Here is a 21,795-nt window from a genome sequence, read left to right on the forward strand (position 1 = left end):
GAAGGGCACTGGGTGAGTGACACACACTGCATTGGTTGCAGTGGCTGGGAATGAGGGTGGAGGGTGGGCCTAGAATGGTTTCTTTAAGCTAGGTGTAGGGAGAAGCCCACGTGATGTGCCATTAGAATAACACCTCACACCATAGAGCCACAGGAACGGATATGTGTCCTGAAGCCCCAATGCTTTCCACAAAAAAAGACTCCCACAAAAAGCTCTCCTCTAGGTGTAAGGCCTAGACTGAAAATCTGTGAGCACCTGACATCGGCTGTGCTATGGCAGGCAAACAACGAAAATCGGCGACACTGCTAATCAGTTCACAGTTTACAAAGCACTTTCACACCTAGTGTGTCATTTCGCCATCCTTTATGAAATCGCTCAAATAAAGGCAATGTTCTATTTGGGAACTGGGCCTTCTCTCGTACGCAGCTTTAAAAGGCAGGGCGAAAATCTGGGATGAAGAGAAGTGTGCGCACCACAGCAAGTTTCCCCAGCTTGCTCGCTGCTTTACCCGCTCAAACGTCAAAACATTGTTTGAGCTACTCTGGAGGCAAACCTGTCCAACTGCACACTCTAAGGGATCAAATATGTATGTTTCTTTGCTGACTAGTGGCCATGCTGGTAGCCTTAAACCACCACACTTTCCTGTGATACCGTGATCCCCAGGGCCACCAGCACGGGCCGGGCTCCTCGGCTGTCAGCCAATCACCTGCAGCCCCAGCGCTGTAGTTTCCTGAGATCCTGACTGTTCTGTCTCCTGTGAGAGTGCAGGTTCTCTGTCAGCTTCCTTCCCGCACTACTTTACAGTCAGGCTTTGGAACAGCACAGCCAAGCTTTTCAGCTGTGTCTGCAGTGAAGGCAAGACTCCCAGGCTTCCCGAGGGTGCGGAACATGAACCGTCTGGCACCCATGTTTGCTGCACGGCCAGGCTTTTAGAAGTTGTAGGTCCCAGGTAGCAAAGACAATAAAACAGGTGTGTATCTTCATATGGATAACAGAAGAGACACATGTCTGTGTGGATAAATGTCCAAGAGATTCCATGAAAATGGCGTTTTGGTGTTCATGGTGCAAACTTTCTGGTTGTATTTCTTTCTTTCTTTCCTTTCCTTTTTTTTTTTTTTTTAAACTACTTATTCAGTGTATATAACTACATTGTTGCTGTCTTCAGACACCAGAAGAGCGTATCATATCTCATTATGGATGGTTTTGAGCCACCTTGTGGTTGCTGGAAATTGAACTCAGGACCTCTGGAAGAGCAGTCTTAACCGCTGAGCCATCTCTCCAGCCCCCTGGTTGTATTTCTTAGCAATGTGTTACTTTGCATGTAGCAGCAAGGCAATAAATGTTTGTTAATTGACTGAGAGAGTGCTATTTAAATTCATGTGACTTCTGACCCCTTACAGAGGCAGTGTGGTTGGTCACACGGGTAAGGTGCCTGACCTCAGACTCCTCTTCATACATAAGCAGGCCTTCTGCTAACCATCGACAGCTGTTGCCAACTTCCATCTACATCTTTATTTCATGATTACAACATGAAAACAGCAACACCTGGTGAACAGTCATTCCTATCCACAGAGGGTGAAGGGGGAATATCTTCACTCTGCAAGTGTGTCCGACATTGCTGTGGTCACAGAGAACTTATTATGGGTTCTGTATCAGGAACTTGAGGCTGAAGGAGAAGGCTGCTGACCTAAGGATGCGTGTAGAGACACAAGCACAAAATTCTCAGTGCTTTCAGTTTGCTCTGCCCACAGAGAGGGAAGTGTTGCCTGCCTGCCTGCCTGCCTGCCTTTATGTACCAGGCAGATTCACTCTTGAAATACAGCGTGCGTCCCACAGTTGGTGGAACTAAGTGAACAGAGAAAGGGGACTTGTTATTGTCAAAACCTCATGCAGGATGCACGCTCTTTCGGACACATGCTTCTGCCAGAGGGCTACGGCACACTTCGCCAAAGGAACAAACGCCCCCTTCAAGGTCCTAGTTACCTGTCCATCACCTCAGTTTTAGTGAGGCAGAAAGAGGAAGGCTTACTTTGTTTTCCATGGGCTCATTCCAGAGGGAATTCTGCAGAGATTTCTTTAGAGAATAAAATCTCAGAGAATGTTTACTCTGTTGAGACAAGCTTCCTGGATGCACATGAACTCTCCCCTTACCACGTGGCGATCCTACCAACACAGCATCATAATGCAAGCATTTCCCTGATGTTAGAGTACAAAGCGCTCTGTGAGGACCAGTCCCTGGGTACCAACTCTGTTCCAAGCATCTTCTTTTCCTGATGTACAACTGGATGACTGTGAGTTGGATGGAGAGGCAAAGGTCACTGATTTTCTTATCCTTCCTCTCTACATACTAGGGACTGCTGCACTATACACATGTTTATATAGCTTGAATATGTGGGGCTAATATTCACCAGACCCAAATGTTATTAAAAGCTATATACTGGTATGAGCATTAACTAACAAAGCTCAGTGAATATCCCAGGCAGACCTGGCAAAGCTCTGTAAAATCACCTTGCACCTCCTTCTGTTGCTTCTCAGCTAAGTGGGACTACGGAATCTTACTGCAATGCAATCCAATGAAGTCATGACGGGCAACATGGCTCCAGAGCTAAAGGTATTCGGCTTTCATTTCCAGTGATGTATACAGTTTCCAAATATGGGGAACTTCAGCCACAAAATGTAAAGCGATAATATGGTTTGGATCTGGTAATGACTTCCTAAAGGGAATGCCGTGAAGGCGTAGGATTCAGTGCAGCCATGCTCAGAGGAAAGGGTCTCTGGGGGTGGGGCACCGGATCACCAAGCTCGTCACTGAGGGAGTTACAGTTTGAAGGATTACTGAGAGGTGGTGGGCTCCTCAGCATGAGGGGGCTTTGGCTGGAGGCCAGTGGGGGAAGCTCCTGAAGGGTGCACTTTGTCTCTGTCTCTTTATAACACGTGAGATGCCTGAGAGCAAGTAGGCAGTGAGCAAACGCTTCCCTCTTCTGCATCCTTTATGCAGGCATCTGGCAGAAGCCATGCCCAGATTAGAGGCGGATCTTGCCACATCAAAGGATCTGAATTAAAAGTTTATCTTCCCACCTCAGGGATCTGGATTAGAAGTGGATATCCTCACACTTCAAATGATTTAAGGAAAAGAAAAAAAAAATCCCTCAGAGGTGTGCCCTGCCATCTAGGTTTTAGTTAATTCCTGATGCAGTGAAGCTGACAACCAGTAGCCACCACACCAAGCAGGTTGTTTTAATCTCAGGTTTTCAAGGACGACCCAGCAATGACATGCTTCTTCTGCTATGGCCTTGATATCACAGTCAGTTCAATGTACTTGCATTCCTGGGAATTAACTCAGCCTTAAGTAGAGATACTGTAAAGATTAACACCCTCTCAAGAAATGTAACAATAATCTCATGTGACAAAGTGATTTTATCACCAACATGGACTGAGCACTAGAACAATCTAGAAAGTGATTCAAAATCTATTTATTTATGTATTTTTAGCATCCTATTGAATTAACTTCTTTTAAGATAGCTTATTGCTTTGTAGTTTGGTTTGCCTGGAACTCAGTGAGCAGTCCGGCCAGGAACATGTGGCAATCCTCCTGCCTCCGTTCCTAAGTGCTAGGATTGCAGTCATGTACGATCATGGCCAGGACATTAACGATTTTAGTAAAATGAGAGTGTTCATATGTTGGGAAGCCATAATATCTTCAAGTACCCACACCATTGAGGAAATGTACAACTTAACTTTTCAAGTTAAAGATCTCTTAAAATTACATATTAAAAGCAACAATCATGCAATTGGCACCCAGATTAGAAGAGAGCCTGTGTCTCTCCCAGTCAGGAGTCACCAGTTCAACTTCATGTTTTTTTTTTTTTTTTTAACTTGGCTTTTTGTTTTGTTTTGTTTTGTTACTTTGCCTTATACTTATATGCAAAATATTGCTTATTTATGTCTTTGAGTTTGAAGGAACAGCCTGCTACTTACCATTCTGCATGTGCCCCGCCCTGATGTGTGTAACATGTACCCACCTCATTCATTTTCACAGACGTGTAGCATCCCCATCAGAAGAGCACACCACAGCACTGCTACCCATTGCGTTACTGATGGACAGTTGGTTTTTCTTCTAAAAGCTTATCTAAACTGCTGCTATGGACATTCTAAAATGTCTCCCAACACAAATGTAAAATGTTTCTCAAGGGCATAAACCTGCCACTGGCGGTGCTGGAGGCTTCAACTTTACTACATAAGAAACTGGCTTCCTCCAGCGTGCACTGCTGTGTAACCCACAGCAGGGTCTGAGAGCATTATTTATTCGTCTTCTGGCTAACTTTTATGTTGTCAGAATTACAAGTTTTTTGAGAATCTAATGGAATGAAATAACATGCTTTTCAAACAGACCACCCACTCGGATTCCTCTTCAGTCAAGTGGTTGTTCATGTGTTAGCTTAGTCTCTGGGTTTTGCAATTTTATTTTAAAAATTATTTTCTATATTCTGGAAAATATACATTGTCATCTGTATGCCACCCTCTGCTTTGTGACCTCTAAGGTATATTCTGATGAAGATATGTTCGTAAGTTGAATGCAGCTATTAATTAGTATATCTCCTAAGATTTGTTTTATCTTATATCTTGTATATGTCACATCTTAATTAACCGCCTCCTCCCACCAATATGAGAGCCACAAAGCTATGTCTCTTTTTTTTTATTTATTTCACTAACTGGCCTGAAACTGTCAGCTTTGATATGCACTGAGGATGCTCTGAGACTTTCCTTTTTACTGTCTCAATTACTAAAGCTTTATAATAAGCCTTGATTACCTGGGAGGCAAAATAAATAAATAAATAAATAAATAAAAATGGAGTTTTAAAGACAATAGGAGAAAAACAGAAAGAGAACTTACTTTGCTCTGGGTTGATGAACTAATCCAGGGATTTCTTTATTAGTTTTAAGCCTTGTGTTCGAGCTGGCACTTTTTTCCTGAAAGGCAAGCACAAGCGTAAGAGACAAGATGAGAATCTGTGGTCTTAACAATAGCAAGCACTTTCATCACTAACTCTCTGATCTACTAGAGCCCCTTGACTGAAGCTGTACACCTCACAAAGACAAAGGTCCTTGGAAAGGTGTTACACAATACAGGCAGAACCCGCCAGACATCAGAACAGGAAGTACTGTAATGAAAAGAGGAGTTGTCTTTGTAACAGGCAACCACTCTGTTTAGAAAACAGCATGCACCTAGCATTTAATTACTGATTTCTAATAGGGAGAGAATGGACAAAAAGCTTCAGTGTCAGGAAGAGGGGACTGGGATAATCACAGGCATTGTCTACCTGTCCAGGTAAACTGTGCAGTGTAAGACACTAAGACACAGCGTGTGAATAAGAAAGACTCTAGCTGGGACAAGGACATGACTACAAATGACTAATAATAGTTTTGCTTACAGTACATTTTAGAACTAGATTCTCCTGGATCAATAAAAGTCTTTGGCTTTTAGCTTGACAAGATTATGTCTGTCCAGCAGAGCAGCCTCACGGGGAAGAAATATTCAGGTATTAAAGTGCTGGTGTCTCAGTAAGTATACTGTCTCAAAAAGACATCCATCCTGTGCTTCAGAGACATACATATGTGAAGTACTTTACTCGTAGCTTGAAAAACATACCCTTTAAAGTAGAAAGAAAACTCTAAACCTCATTAACAGGAGGCTGTCCGTCCTTAAAGAACTTGAAATGTGGCCAAAATCGAAGAGACCACTATTAAATTTAGGAGCTAGATACCAAAGTGGACTAGCTCACCAGCTTCACTTCCTGTGGAGTGACCTGGGTGACTCTTCTGTGTCCCTGTCTTTCTGCAGAGACACACCATCTCACTCAGTGGCATTCCAGCAACCTTTATACCGGTTCTTATTTACCATCAAACACAAATGAAAAATATGGTTAATTTCATGTTCTGGGAAAAGAAAACAATCAGCATTTCCCTACAGGTCACCTTACCTTCTTTATAGTAAACTAATGTTACTTATGAACATTTAGGAGAATAAAATAAGGCGGGTACGGTGGGTCACTGAGCAAGTGTTCACTGCACAAGCCTGATGACTTGTGGTCCATCCCCAGAAACCTCGTGCAAGAGGAGAACTAACTCCCAAAACTTTCTCCACGGGCACACTGTGTTGTCCACGCCCCCTAACGATACACAGAATAAATTTAAAACCAAGTATGGGCTACACACTGTTTCCTCTCCTGGGGTACACAAGGAACAACACCTAGTTAATGCGTCTTGCACAAGGCAGGTAGAAGAATTAGCAAACTAACACAGCAGCTCCAGTAGCCCAGGGCCCATGTGCACTGCCACCACTGGGGCTGTGCTGCCCAACAAGGGCTTCAAGCATCACGCAAGGTGCTCAGCACAGGACAGCAGAGTAAAGGAACCCTCCTAGCAAAAGACCTACCTGCCTCTCTGTTTGTCTTAGAGAGGAGCTGAGAGGAAGCCTCCCTGCAGGGTGGAAGACACAGGGTTCTTCCAGTGTGGATACTTTCTCCACTGAAGCTGCATGCTTTCTTAAACATTGATAAGTGGGCAGGCATGACCTCTCGTCACTCAATCTCCTAAATTCCTAGAGCTCAAATGATCCATCATCACTTTCCACATCACAGACGCAGGGAACTGGCAACTCACATGACTGTAACCTATTTATATCACACTTACAAAACTACCCGACATAATTATAGTACCTCTTCAACTCGCCCTTAAAAACCTATTATACATACTTATATCTGTTAAATATAATATGTGTTAAATATTATATATAATTGTTATGTTATGAACAGCTCCCAAATGACAGAGGCACAATAGCGAAACTTTCTACTATGCATTTATGTCTTTATTTGACAAATTACAATTTACCAAAACCAGTAGTAACAAGTTATTGAGAACTTATTTTGAGTAAGACATTATTCTAAGCATCTACATATATTGCCTTATTTATTGTTCATAAGTCTTTACATACATTAACTCACTGTCATACCTACACCTCTTCTAGTTACAAGCCATTGTATTGCTCTTCCTCTTTTTCATTCTTGAGACATTGCTGCCTCCTTTCTCACCTTTAGCATAATGAGATTACAGTGCATATCACATTCCTAGTCACTTCATCCCCACTTTATAGATCAGCAAACTGAGGCATTGAGAGGTAAAGTTAACTGAGTTTTATAAATAAAGAGTGGTGAGACTGGAATTTGAACAGGCAGCCTGACACCAGAGTTCACACTGTTGGTCACTAGGCCAAAAATTCTCAAATGTTTAGAATCACCACTTGTCTTCAAATTTTGACACTTCATTCACATTATTTTGAAAAATGCATTTGCTGAATCCTCCGCCCATATCATCAGAATCTTGAGTGTTGTCAAGTTCATAATGGTAGATACAAAGCTTTTCAACTGTACAGTTTTTGGTTAAGCTCTGAATCTTATCACCAGCAAAACCAAAAACAAACTCCTGTCAATTATTTTCCTTGAAGTAGGAATCTCTCTTCATTCATTTTTGAGAAAATGACATGCCACATTCCCAGGTTTGAGCATCAGTAGTTTGCCTGCCAGGCATCTCCATTTTAAAGGAGCAATGCCATTCCATTAGAAGAAAGAGGTGCTAACTCAGCGAACAACTCCATCACTGCGGAAGCGCTCTTCTTCAGGAGAACACTGTCCTTGAGTAGGCAAAGGAAATGCTTTATGCAGATCTCTTACTTAACTGCAATGCTGTCAAAAAGATATGCCTCCAAGCACAGGATTTAATAAAATTAAATTTATATTGCTTCATTGAGCGCATTCTTAAGTGAAAATGGAAATTAGCTGTCTACTGCGAGTCATGATGGGGTGGCCAATACACACTGCTGTTATTGCTTTCTGTTGCTATGATGAAATACTGGAAGCTCGGTAATTTGTTACAAAAAGAAAAGGGGATTAAGTAGCTCAGTTTGGAAGGTGAAAATCCAAGGTCAGGCAGTCTCATCTGTGTGTCCCTGGTGAGATGCCCAGGGCTGGGGAACCCAAGGGCTGTGCCGACCACCCGTGGCCTTGGTTCCTTTTTCTCATAGAAAAAGCTTCCTGAGTATCTGATCATGGTGTACATTTTATGTAAATAAAATGAACAGCCTCATGGGGTAAACACCCATTTCATAAAACTTCTATAGTATCATAGTAGTTCAGTGTATAGATTACCATAGTCGAGTTTTAATGTTTCTGTTACTCCAAACAGTGCCATTTTTAAGTAACCCTCATTTTCATCTGTAGATCCCAACACCATCACTGTCTCTATAAGCCTGCATTTTCTATATTCATGTAAGCGACATCACACAATGGGTAGCTTTGGCTACAGCATTTTTTCACTTAGCATACTTTTAAGATTTACTCACATGCAGCATATATCAGAACTTCATTTAATTTAAAAATAACATCCTAGTGTATGAATATGTCACCTTTGGCTCACCTAGCTATCACTTGATGGACAATTTAGATTGTTTTCAGTTTGTGGCTTTATAAAGAACAGTGCCATGAGCATTCTTGTGTACATACAAGTATGTTTTAATTTCTCTTGGGGAGACTCCTGGAAGTGGGACTGTTGGGCTGTACAGTAAGCTTTGTTTCCATATTGAACATATCAACACATTATTTTATAAAGGAGTTGCATGATTTACATTCCCACCCGCAATGCATGATGGGTCCAGGTTCTCCACATCCCCGCTTCAACATCTGTCAGTTTCTCAATTACTTCCATTGGAGCTGCTGTGAAGTGATGTCTCACTGGGAACCTTACTATTACATTTTGACTTTTAAGACTTTGTTCTTTTATTTTTTCCTATGCATCCCCAGGATATTCTGTGCCTTGCCACACAGAGAACTGACATATTCACTGGTTGCCTGCATTTATCAAAGAAAAGCCAGTTTTATATTTGTTTAGAAACCTAATTAACTTGTACATCAGGGTTTGTCTGTCAGGGGATTCAAAGTGCTTTGCCAGTTTTAGAGGGGATGGGACAGGAAACAAAAAGTGGCTGAAGAGGTTGTTGGCAGGGATGGAGAGCCATGTTCACAGCTGAAGGTGTTAACCCGACAGTGTGCCCAGAGCCATGAGACACCTGTACCAGGAATGAAATTGGAAAGAGGAAGAGAAAACCAAGATGTTCTTTCCCTTAGGAGACAAAAAAAGAGTTCAATGTTATCCTGGTGTTAAAAACTAAGTACCCTCCTACCTCAGCTGGGGACCACGGGGACAGGGCAGAAGCCATGGGTCTTCCTCTGTCCACATAGGCACCACCACTCTCTAGGATGGTTGCTTGCTAGAACACAGATACCAGATCCACGCAGAACACCCTGCAGAGAGAGAGGCTCCACGGGCCTAGGAGTGTGCAGCTGGAAAAGGAGAGCTTGGCGATTCTTTACAAATCTGAGCACTGCATTTCAGAGTGAAGATGACTTCACACTTTGGGTTCTTCCACTTGCCCTTCACACTTCCTGGAGCTTTGCACAGATTCCTCAGCATTATCATAGAGACCTGGAAGGGCACCCATTCACCCTTGATCACGGCCAATGGCTCCATCAGCTGGAAGAAGCATCCATTTTCAAAAAAAAAAAAAAAAAAAGCTTGCAAACTACTGTCAGGTAGTGACAAGCTTATTTAAATAGCGAAGTTTTCCTTTGCCTGGGATAATTTCTTTCTTTAGGAACAGAGCATGCTGTCATGTCTGAGTAAACTTATCATTCCTTTCTCAGTTGCTGAAGACAGCCAAGGCAACTGTATTAAGGCAGCTGCCAAGAGCATTCCCACCCAGCTGGCAACTCCCAGAGGGGCGGAGGGAAGGAGAAAATACCCAGAAGGGCCAATGACTTTCCGAACAGTCTCTCTTACCCCTCCTCCACCACGCTGAAGGAGGCAGCATCTTCAGGATGCTCGGATGCTCGCAGAAATTTACCTGCTAAGGGCTTTAACACAGAAGGATGGGACATCTTTTTCTCAGTCACTTCTTTGTCTCTTGTCTCTTGCTTGGGCTGTCAGTGGTAGCTGTGAGGGTCTCTTTTCTAGTTGGGCTTAAATGAGAGGAACCCTCATGGTTTCCAATGCCCAGCGCAGGGGTTCTCCCGTCCTTAGAAACCACTGGTCAGACTGAGGTCTGGAGCTAAGTCCTAGTTCCTGGAACTACTACAGCTTCCTGTGGGGAGAAATGACACAAGAGACCCGACAAGAAAGCTTAAAGGGGTTGTCCTGTAGGTGGTGTCTCTCCCACACTTCTGTCAGTCTGTCTGTCTGTCTGTCTGTTTACCTCCATATCTGAATCACTTTGTTTCAGAAAACCCATGGAAACTAGAAAAAAAAAAAAACCACTTTGCCAAGTCCTGTAATCAAGAAAATTTGGGGTACATAAGCACATTTGAAAAATAGGAATATATTCAGTTACAAAATAATCATTTCACCTCAGGAGGGTGTATTTCATAGAATGCAAAGTCTGTAAACCACCTCCTCTGACATTAAATATTTGATTTCTCACATAATATTAAGATGGAAAAGGACACAATGTCTTTTTAAATAGCTTGTCTTCTGCATGCTTGTGATGAGCTGAACCACAGTCACTTCCCCAGAATTACTGCGTGTTGGCATATCGACATGTCCGCTCCGTCAGCTGCAGCTATTAAACGTGGTCCAACCAGCATCAGAACACGAACAAAGCCCCAAATGCCCATTGTCATTACGTAGTCAGTTACTAGTGATGAAGAAGTGAAAATGTGACGTCTCAGCTTCCTTTGCAATTCTTTCCCCATAAATGAAAAATCCTGCCACAAATCTCATCTTGCAGCAAACAAATGTGTCGGCAGGGGTGGGGGTGGGGGAGCAGAGTGATTTTAAGGCACCCCAGTGCTTCTCATGAAGTTGCTTTTTAAGGCAGACGGGAAACATTTAAAACAATCTTGTAAGTTAAACAGCCACAGGAAATAGCTCGGAACAGATTTAATTGTATATCAACAAATTTAGAACAAAGTCATTAAGTCACTATGTTGGTAATTAAAAGAAACAAGCTACAGTGTTAGCAAGTCCTACTGACAATTATAAGTTAAGGATATTTTAAAAGACCCTTCTTCTCCAGGGTTTTCAAGGCGTACACATGTAGGGAGCCATCTACGTGGGGACTATGTTCAGTTTCTGCCCATGATGTTTTTATCAGCTAGGGAGAGGGTAGCTCGTGGAGATCAACGGAAAGAAAGTTTACTTCCTGCCTCTTAGCCAGTGCAGGGTACTCAGGCTGTGAGGCTCCACATCCATTTAACATCCAAACTCCTCACGCTGGAGGTCATCAATGTTAAGTCCTCACTTCATTTGGCCATAATAGGTTACAAAACATATGCAGTCAAAAGTAGAGGATGCCTGAGACCAGGCAGGTCTACAACGTGAGTTCCAGGCCAGTCAGGGCTATAGAGTGAGGCCTTGTCTCAAGAAATGAGAAAGTATCTTAGTAAGGGTTTTATTGCTGTGGCCAAACACCATGATCAAAAAGGAAACTGGGAAGAACAGGGCCAATACAAGTGTATTTGGCTTACACTTCCACATTGCTGTTCATTATAAGCGAGATGAGAAGATGAAGGAAATTTGGATCCTCGTTTTTTTTGTTTGTTTGTTTGTTTGTTTTTGTTTTCCCCTGAGTTCTCCAAGCTCAAGTCAGAGCAGAAACATAACTAGGATTGGGATGAAACACAAGGGTTCTGTTGTTTTTGGGTCTGTAACCTTGGGTTTTTTTGTTTGTTTGTTTGTTTGTTTGTTTTGAGAGGTTGCGGTTCCTGCTTACTGGCCTGCTCCTCCTGACTTACTCAGCCTTCTTTCTTATAGAACCCAGGATCACCAGCCTAGGGATGGCACCACCCACAATGGACTGGTTGGTCACTAATTGAGAAAATACCTTACAGCTGGGTCTCATGGAGGCAGTGCCTCAACTGAAGCTCCTTCCTTTCTGATGACTCTAACTGGGCCAAGGTGGACTGGCTGGTTTTGTGTCAACTTGATCCAGCTGGAGTTATCACAGAGAAAGGAGCTTCAGTTGGGGAAATGCCTCCATGAGATCCAGCTATAAGGCTTTTTCTCAATTAGTGATCAAGGGGGGAGGTCCTCTTGTGGGTGGGACCATCTCTGGGCTGGTAGTCTTGGGTTCTATAAGAGAGCAGGCTGAGCAAGCCAGGAGAGGCAAGCCAGTAAAGAACATCCCTCCATGGCCTCTGCATCAGCTCCTGCTTCCTGACCTGCTTGAGTTCCAGTCCTGACTTCCTTGGTGATGAACAACAGTATGGAAGTGTAAGCTGAATAAACCCTTTCCTCCCCAACTTGCTTCTTGGTCATGATGTTTGTGCAGGGGTAGAAACCCTGACTAAGACACAAGACACAAGGTGACACACAAAACAAGCCAGGATCAGCAGGAGAGAGAGAGAGAGAGAGAGAGAGAGAGAGAGAGAGAGAGAGAGAGAGCAACCTTAACCCTACTATACAGTAGAGCCCGGAGATGCTGAAAGGAGAGTGTGCTTTGGGGAGAACTGGATTATTTCTAGACAGCCCTAGTAACTAACCCATTTCTAGCTTTTCTAAATGCATGCATCATATTATTATAGAACATTAATGATAGAATTTTCCCTTTCTGAACAGCCTGACGCAGTATATAACAAATACCATTAGTTACATTAAAATGTGAAATTTTTATAGAAATACAGGAAAATGTCACTGCAGATTTAAACTGGATCAAAATGCCCTTCAGAATTCAGAACAGACTAAAGCACTTGGGCGCGCAACCATAGTGGCTAGCATTGGTAAATTACATCACACGCAATCTGGGCATGCATGTGTCGTTCACGCATCCCAGAGAAATGCATGGACAGTCACACACCACAGCTTCTCCATTGCTCCTTTTCCTTAAAAAATAAAAATAAAAAGGAGTGAGAATCTCATTCACTGTGATCTTCATCAACAGGACCAACGGTCTTAGGAATTTCACTCTTTACTCTGCCTGTAGCCCTGGCTCACAGCGGATGTGGCATTTAGGGTGGGATGGAAGGAAATATGAATTGAGATTCTGCCATAGTCCTCCAGGCTTGGAAGAGAAATGAAAGACTCTGGATTTTATTCTATTAACCATAATGGAGACTCTGAAGAGTTTTAAGCAGGGAAGTCCTGACTAGGTATGAGTTCCAAAAGCATCTATTCAGAGCAGGAGAAGTAGAGGCAGGCTGTTTCCTGAGGAGCCTGGTGCAGAAATCCTGGTGTGGCCTTTTGATGGATTGTACAGGAGGAGCGTCATGGTAGAGAGGATGCTAGATTGTGGTGTAGTGGGAAGTCTGTGTAGTGTGGGCGTGGGTAGACAGAGTGGAGTGGAGCAAAGGAGTGGAGCCAGGAGACACTGAGAAGACAGTGTGCTTAGAGGATGCTCCACACCGGTTAGGACTCCTTCAGATACAAGAGCCAGGAAGTCCATTTGATTCCCTTCAAGCCGGTAAGGGATGGATTGGATTACCTAAGGGGAATACATCTGATCACACCTGGTTTCATGCAGGTAGTAAAGTCTGTCTGTCTGACTTTGCTTATCATTGTGATGTAATTTATTCCCTGACCCTGCCAGCTCCAGATTTAACCCTGCCAACTCCATGGCCCATAAGGCAAATCTCTCCTGTGGTCCCAGTTACAAGAACAGTAGGAAAACACTGAGATTGGCCAGTGAAGGAGCCAGATGACCACTTCTGTGGTGGTAGTGTCCTAGCAGGACAGGACTCTGTAGGGAAAAGAAGATGCAATGGCCATCATTGCATTTGCTATTCGGCCTAGGGTCTCTCTGTATTACAAATCTTTTCTACCAAAATGCACGTGTATGTTTATGTAAAGTACACTATTAAAATGATCATCTATGCAAGGCAGCCCATACAGTGAGTGTACGCTTTCACATGTGAGAGGGCTGAGTTTAGAACTGGCGAACAAAGATTTCTCTTTTTCTTTTCCTTTCTTCCAGTAACTCTTAAATTTACTTTGATATATAAACATAAAAATGCACACATTTGTGAGGCACCATTCTCTAGTTCTTCTAGAGATTTAGCTTCTTTTCAATTTAGTTCCCTTTTCCCACATTTTCCCTGTCGGAAGCGTGAGCCAACAAGAAACCCCTGTTTTAATAGCACCCCCAGCACTCCGTTTCTGGCTTTCTAGCTCATATAAACGTCAGATCTGCTGTGCTGTAATTATCTTACAGAGTGGATGAAGTTTGTCACTGGATTCCAAACAGTGCTGCGCTCGATAATCAAATCTGGCAGTGTTCCATTATGTAAGTGCTCATAGCCAAGGCTTTAGGGGAAGACTGGTCGTAGGTATTGACGAGGCTGAAAAAGCCCTTCATGCTGAACATTTACTGTGCTTAGGCCACACAGAGTCAGCACACCTCTTCCCTACTCTCTTCTTGTTTAGAGAAGCACACAGCCAGAAATGAGTGGCATTCATCTTGACATCATGCTTAGAAGCTATGCTTGGCCTTGTTTCTTCATTAGTTTAGTTGCTCAGTCTTACAGAAGCTTTCCAGCAAAGCTTCCGTATTGTCTTCTCCTACAGTTGCCCCCCCCCCAAATTTGGTGCATGTCCCCATAAGAAACCCGAGTGGGGCATTTACAGAGGGTGGATGGAAAGTGGTGAGTCTGTGCAGTGTGGCATGGTGGCCCATCGGGGAGGAGGAGTCTAGCACTTCTGGTGCTCCTACGTCCCACCTAACTGAGGATCAGTGTTAGGAGACTTTCCGGTTAGGACTTCATCCATGAAAACCGAGCCGAGGCTAACTAAACTGACCCCTGAGCAAAGGCTTCTGAACATTTGATCACACCGTTCTCTTCTTTCCGTATGCCCTCGAGGTCCAGCTGAGGTAGGCCAGATAAGCAGGGAAAACGAATAGACCAGCTGAAATGAATAGTGTGAGACGGCTAATGAGAGCCAGGAGTATGTTACAGCTGTAGCCAACGTGACTGACTGATGATGGCTTCCTAGCCCTGTACCATAATGGCATCTTCATATCATTAGCCCCGCTGAGCTGCCTGTTCCCATCATGCACCTGACTCATGCTTAGAAACCTTGGATAAGAATTCCTCTATTCTTGGAAATCCTGCCCATTCCTGGACTGTTCCCTAAAGCCCATGAATGTTTTCCTCCATTAGAATGTGACCATAAATATGCTATCCACAATCCCACTGATGCTTCCAGTGATGTCACTGTCTTATGCAAAACCACTTCTATCCTTTGTTCAGGTGACATCTCTCAGTGCTGGTGCTTAAGTGTATATTATCCTTTTCCTTTCTTCTTTTGTGTGCATGTGCACACATGTGCGCAAACACACATGGCACTGGTACATGTGTGCATTTGGGCTAGAAGCCCAAGGTTGACTTGGGAGTGCTCTCTACTCTTTTTTTTTACTTTATTTATTAAGGCACAGTCTTTCATTTAAACCCAGAGCTCACCAATATGGCTAGTCCCGCTACCCAGCTTGCTCCAGGGAGCCCTCTTCTCTGCCTCCCAAGTGCTGGAATTATACCGAGACCACCATGTATGCGTATGTGGGCTCTGGAGTCCCAAAGTTTGGTTCTCATACTTCCATGGCAAGCACGCTACCTACTAAGCTATCTCCCCAGCACTCTTAAAGAAGAAACAGCCACATAAATCCCTTCTGCTTCATATTGCCTCGTCGTAAAATTCTCCCATGCAGCTTAAGTCAAGACTACAACTGCTTCCGGGAGGGGTCCTTGGGCGACAGACTCCTCAGGCTGTACCCCCTACTGCCCATGACACTAGAGAAAAATGAGTTTTCAGAGAGTCATTTTGCTGATTCCTTCATTTCTTATCTCTAGAACTCAGCAAGAATCTTCTCTATTTGAGTCAAAAGTAAAAATAAAACAAAATTAAAGCACAGGCTTACGAGCATCAATCAACTACGAGGACCTGACGATAAGGTTGCTTGTTTTTCCAAAGCATGTCTTGGCAAGCCTAACTATGCCATTCCTTGGTGTGCCTGAAACCTCTAGACTTCAATACAGTTTATCAATTCAGATGTATCTGCATTTATATACAGTGACATGACATGAAAAAAGCAATTTTCATTTGCAATATTAGTTTCTATGCTCAAATTTCATGACATAATTTATACTGCTGCTCTGACATTGATGTTTTCAAACACTTAGTATCACCGGTATTTTCAATGCATCTCACGTTTTCAGGTGTAGTGCCCTTCCCTTGATGCACTTTGATACCTTACTGCTAAGCCACCAGTAAGGTACACTTTGCCACTCATCATGCTATCCTTTCAAGGTAACTGATGATACCACATCGCTTAAGCCGGTGTGCTGGCTCATGCCTAGCGTCTTAGCACTTGGGGAGGCAGGAGGATCAGATGTTGAAGATCATTCTCAGCTGTATCTCAACTTCAAGGCCAGTCTGTCTTACACGAGACCTTATAACAGTGCCAATCTCTCCCCAGCGGGGGCTATTTATGAGGTCCCACCAAAAGTCATGACTAAATTAGGTATTTTTTTTTTTCCTTTAGGAAAAAAAAAAACCCCAACAAACAAAAAACTCTGACCTGCTGGAAAGGATTTAAACCATCCAAAGGAACCACACAAAAACACATCACTGTTTTACACTGCATCTCCACCCCACTCCCCGCCCCCAAAGGCTGTGTTCAAAACAAGTGAGTGCTTGTTCCTCTTGAGACTCATCTGGCATCCTCTTTTCCAAACAAACACAAACCATAACTTGCCACGTAAGTGAAGGCTGAAAGAACAGCTTTTGGTAGAATCCAAAGCTTCATGCTATAATGTCATTGATATGTTGGAGACTTCACGCCATTCTGCAAAATCTCATGGGAATGTTACTGACACGGAAGCTCACACATAGCACCGTGTGTGTTGTCCAACAGTCAGGGGCACCAACAGAAGACATGCATGTTGGGTCTTTGTGCCTAATGCACAGCCTCGCTTCCCCTCCCCTGCTCCCTCTCTCGATTCATGCTACCAAAGATAAACTCCTAGACAATTCTTCGTTGGTTTCTGACTGGAGAACATGCATATTTAACTCATGTTTCCACAAAAACTCAACAGAGGAAAACTACACACTGATTCTGCCTTATTGAAGGTTTCTTAAAACCAGGAAAGCAGTAACAAGAACAAAAGTAATAGCTAGTATTGATGGCATTTTTCCCTTGTTAGTCATCACATTAACCCGTAGGCTCTAATTGATTTAGATACAGATGAAATCCAATCACAGGGCCCAGTGGGCTCAGTAAATGTCAGCCATTATTCTTACTATTATTGTTTATTTAATTTGTATCAGTTCATCTGACAACAACTATGTAAGGTGAGGAATAAGACCGAGGCCATTAAAGAACTGGAGATTCTAAGATAACATGAACTGTCATCCACAGTGAAAGAGTGTCCCCAGATGCACATCTCTTTCAAGCCATACTTTGCAGTACTTTAAAAGCTAAATCTACTTAAATTAAAGAGGATAGCGAAGGAAGAGTCCTCTCGTTTTCAAAGCTTCCTTTTATGTCCTAATATCCAAAGATGAGACCAGGGCCTGGATGAAAGGTGCATTTTTAAGGACAGAGTCCTGGGCCCTGGTGATGTCCTTAAGCTACTGCTTAGAAACTGTAATTGCCCTTCCAGGTCCAAACAACTCAAGGCCCAGAACACAAAGGGTCAATGAGCTCTGAATAACAAGGAGCGGCCAGGAAGAAGTTTGAGAGCACACCCTCTCCAAAGCCATCAATTAAAACATTTCCAAAGTACAACCCATGACAGCCAGTAACAGAAGACGCACACCTATCCCACCGTATATTAGAACCAGTTCCTAAATAGTAAGGAATTTTGTCAACCAACTACAGAATAGAAATTGACAATATAATCAAAGCCTGCCTCCTTCCTCTAAGCTGTTTCATCAGCTCGCATTATGTAGAGGCATTATCTAATGAAATGCATTATTTAATGAATAAGATCTCTCTGCTCTAGCCACCAAGGTTGGTGATTTACAGTCACCAGGCTAGAGCGACTTGAAATAATTATGTGGCAATATTTCTCTCAAGTATCCTTTATAGGTGGTCAACGGACGATGGGAGAAGTGCCAACAGGTACTGCCCGCTCTTATCCAAATGAGGACCCGCCCACTCTGCTACTTCAGAATCACCTAATGGTGCCCCCACTTTCAGAGACTGTGAGCAAGTTACTGTAGAGGCTGGACTCAGAAGTCCAGCCCAACGTCCCAGGCTATGATGAAAGGTAAGGAAGACATCAAGATGGACACTGTCACCCTCCTGGGTGGAACCTCTCCCTCCTGGTAGACAGCCATCACTCTTGATACATCTGTCTCTTCTTATAGCCTGGGTTAAATGCCTCCATCTAATAAAACACAAGACCTTTCCACTAGCAGTAGTGCCCTATCTGTTTATACACAGATGTGATAGACTTTTGCTGCTGTGACAAATATCTGGAAGAAAGAACTTAAAGGGGAAAGGTTTATTTTGGTCCGCCGCCCTGGAACCTTTAGAACAAGGTCAGCTGAATCCATTTCTTTGGTCTTGGGGTGAGACACAGCACTGTGGCAACTGAAATTTATGATGGAGAAAGCCACTCATTTCATAGTGTCCAGAAAGCAGACAGGCAAGAAGGGACCAGGGACAAGGTACCTCTCAAAGACACAGTCCTTGTGACGACTTCCTCTCATCAGTTCCCATCAGCCACCATTAATACCGTAAAACTAGAATCCACCCGGAGCTAATCCACTGATGAGCGTAGAGTCCTGCTATCCAGGCACCTCTCAATGACTGGACTACCAGCTGGAAGCCAGGCTCTCAAAACATGAGCCTTTGGGAGACAGTTCATATCCAAGTCACCACAGCAGACAACAGTGGTAGGCACCCAGTGTCTGCTGAATGGATACATGAGCATTTGTTTTTCTTGTTTGCTGCACTGTCCAGTAACAATAATTCCATTTGAAATAAGCTGGACACAGCAAAGGATGGAAAATCTTGAGGATGAACCATAGTTCAGAGACACAAGGGTTGGTGCCTTTACTGCACCCTTGACTAAAGCTGTGAGTTTAGAAGAGCAGGAGAGAAAAAAAAAGCAAGCGGGCAAGAAATAGCATTTCCCAAAATTCACGGCAACCAACACTTTTAAGCTAGGTTATGAGAAGTTTGTGGTGGCTTTTCTCCTCAAAAACATGTTTTAAGTTATTTCAAGGAATGGAAAAAGAACTTAGCTTCACTCTAAACGTCCGTGAAGATTTTTTTTTCTCCATAAATCTCTGGATCAGAATGATAACAAATGTCAGTGGTTATTCCTTCATTTATAATAATAACCACTTGTATAAGAGCTACAGAATCCACAGCCTTTAGGAGAGGTAGGATGGCAGTGACCAGGGGCTGGGACGAACAGGGGGGCGGGGGGTAATGGCAACAGAGTTGGAGTTCTGCAAGATGAAAAAAGCTCTGGAGAATTCGCTGCATTGACAGTGCTGCAGCTTTGGCATGCAGTACACTCGTCAGAGGATGCGGCCTCACACCTTTCTGAGAGACCACTGGTTGCTCTGGAGGGAGTGTCACTTTCCTCATTTGGGTAGCCACCGATAGATAGTCTATACCCTTTGCACATGCTCTTGGAAGCTTAACTAAACTCACCAGGATGGACACAAATGCACATGCACACACACATACATGCATATACACATACGTGCACATATATGACATGAGAGTAGGAGGGGCATGAAAGAGGATTTTAGGGGTGAAAAATATAAAATTCATTTTATATGTATATATATATATACACACACACACACACACATCGTATACATATACATACATATGTATATATGTATATGTATCCATAAAATAAAAGAATTAAAAATATCAAAATGTCAAATCTAATGTTATATATTATCTCATACAATTTTAAAGTATAAATTTTAAAAATACATATTTTAAAATTCTCGATCATATTTATTAAGTGTGCTATTTTAATTTCAAAATCAACACTAAACAGAAAATATACTCTCATACATAGATCTGTTGAAATATTTACTTGTGTGCTTCCACAGTGTAACCTTGCAGGATAACTGGTAATCCACTGAACAACAGTGATCTCTATGCTTGGCTGGATTGGAAAAGACTACACGTGCCATAAAGACTGATAAGCAGGATGCTGTCAACGTGCAATCACTCACCTGCAGACTATTTCAGATTCCTGTGGCCTTTGAAAATGCGGAGCAGCTAACTCCTCAGAGCAACATAGCATCAGAGGTCCATCAGTGGTCTTGCCTGAGATCCTTATGGGGGGAAACTCCACATAATTGACTAGAGTATGGCAGTCCAGTCAAGTCACAAGCCGAAAGCAGCTAAAGGAGGGGCCTCAGATCACAGACTGCCTGGAGATGAACCACAGGTCTATAGTGGAGCCCGAAAACCAGGGCTCTGAAGATCAACTTTGGATGGAGTTGCTGTCTGGCAGTAATGCCCAGCCCTTGGGGGTACACTGTGGCAATGGATGTCGGGACAGACTAAAGGACTTGATAAATTCTGGCTGTGTGTCTGCCTGGTAAGCAGGAGAGGAATGTGAGAAGGCTTGGCTCATCTCATCTACTAGGAGGTTTTACACTTTCTTGCCAGCATTCTGGGTGTCAAATAGGTGGTGGCAACCAAGGGTCTTGGCACTAGGAATGTAGACTTCCACCTAAGAGCTTTGATTTTAATTTAGTATGCTTCCCTTAGACTGCCTGCCAAGGGTGGAGGGGGAGGGGAGGAGAGGAGAGGAGAGGAAAGGAAAGGAAAGGAGAACAGAGGAGAGGAGAGGAGAAAGAGAAGGGGGGGGGAGATAATGGTGACACAGGAGTTGGCACATGTGAGTGTGTATGAGGGTGTGTGTGTCAGGGTGAGCATGGAGGTCAGAAGTCATATTCCTCATTTGCTCTCAAGCTTAGTTTTGGAGACAGGGTCTCACAGGGACTGGCAGGATCTTCCCTCGCATCCCTCACCCAGAGTTGGGATTTTTGGGGGGGGGCATGACACCTGCCCAGCTTTTCATGGTTACTGGGGGGCTGAACTCAGATTCTCATGCTTGCACGGCAAGTACCTTCCTCTCTGAGCCATCTTCCCATCTCCAAATGGCTTTTTAAAACCGAATCCCAATCAACCGTCTTTTTTTGGTATCTGGAGATAGCTGGTCATATGAGTTCCTGAGCCTTCTGTCATCGTTGGTGCTGTGCAACGGGCTTTCCTGGGTTTGTTGAGTTGGTTTCTACTCTCTGCTTCCAGTTTACAGAATGCTGACATTGCTGTCTCCTAGCCTCTGGTCTCAGAGGCCTAACAACAGTGTGTCCTGGGTGTTCTACCTCCTACTGTTGTCTAGGCCCTTTACATGAATTTTCTATTTGTACAACAGAGCCCAGCACTTGTTATTATCCCACTTAGAGATGGGGAAACTGAGTTCCAGGAACCTGCCCAAAGAATTACAGGTTGGAAATCAAAATCAAGACTGCTTCTGCTGTTCACATCCAAGTGTGCCTGACCGACTGACAATAACGATGATGACCACTGATGGACCCAGTTTCCTCTGTGCGCAGTAACTCTCAGCATTTTCACTCCAGGCACGGGTGCTGTTACCCATTTCACAGGGGAGCACAGCCTGCCACACAGCAGCAAGGACCTTCCTCAAGATCACAACACCCGGAGACTGAGTCTTGGACATTCTTCAAAGAAGGCTGTGCATGAAGATT

The 21,795-nt window shown here is 43.5% G+C and overlaps 1 protein-coding gene across 2 annotated transcripts in view; it reads right to left on the reverse strand.

The window, feature by feature from the left end:
- CUNH1orf21 (chromosome unknown C1orf21 homolog) overlaps window positions 1–21,795 on the reverse strand; it is a 201,950-nt gene that overhangs the window by 24,701 nt on the left and 155,454 nt on the right. For both annotated transcript variants that reach the window (XM_021170447.3, XM_021170455.3), the window contains exon 4: window positions 4,895–4,971. In XM_021170447.3, coding sequence (XP_021026106.1) covers window positions 4,895–4,971 — 77 coding nt within the window. The remainder of the gene's footprint in view (window positions 1–4,894; window positions 4,972–21,795) is intronic.

This window comes from Mus caroli, unplaced genomic scaffold (genome assembly GCF_978045245.1).
Source record: "Mus caroli unplaced genomic scaffold, Mus_caroli_1 scaffold_1, whole genome shotgun sequence".
NCBI lineage: Eukaryota > Metazoa > Chordata > Mammalia > Rodentia > Muridae > Mus > Mus caroli.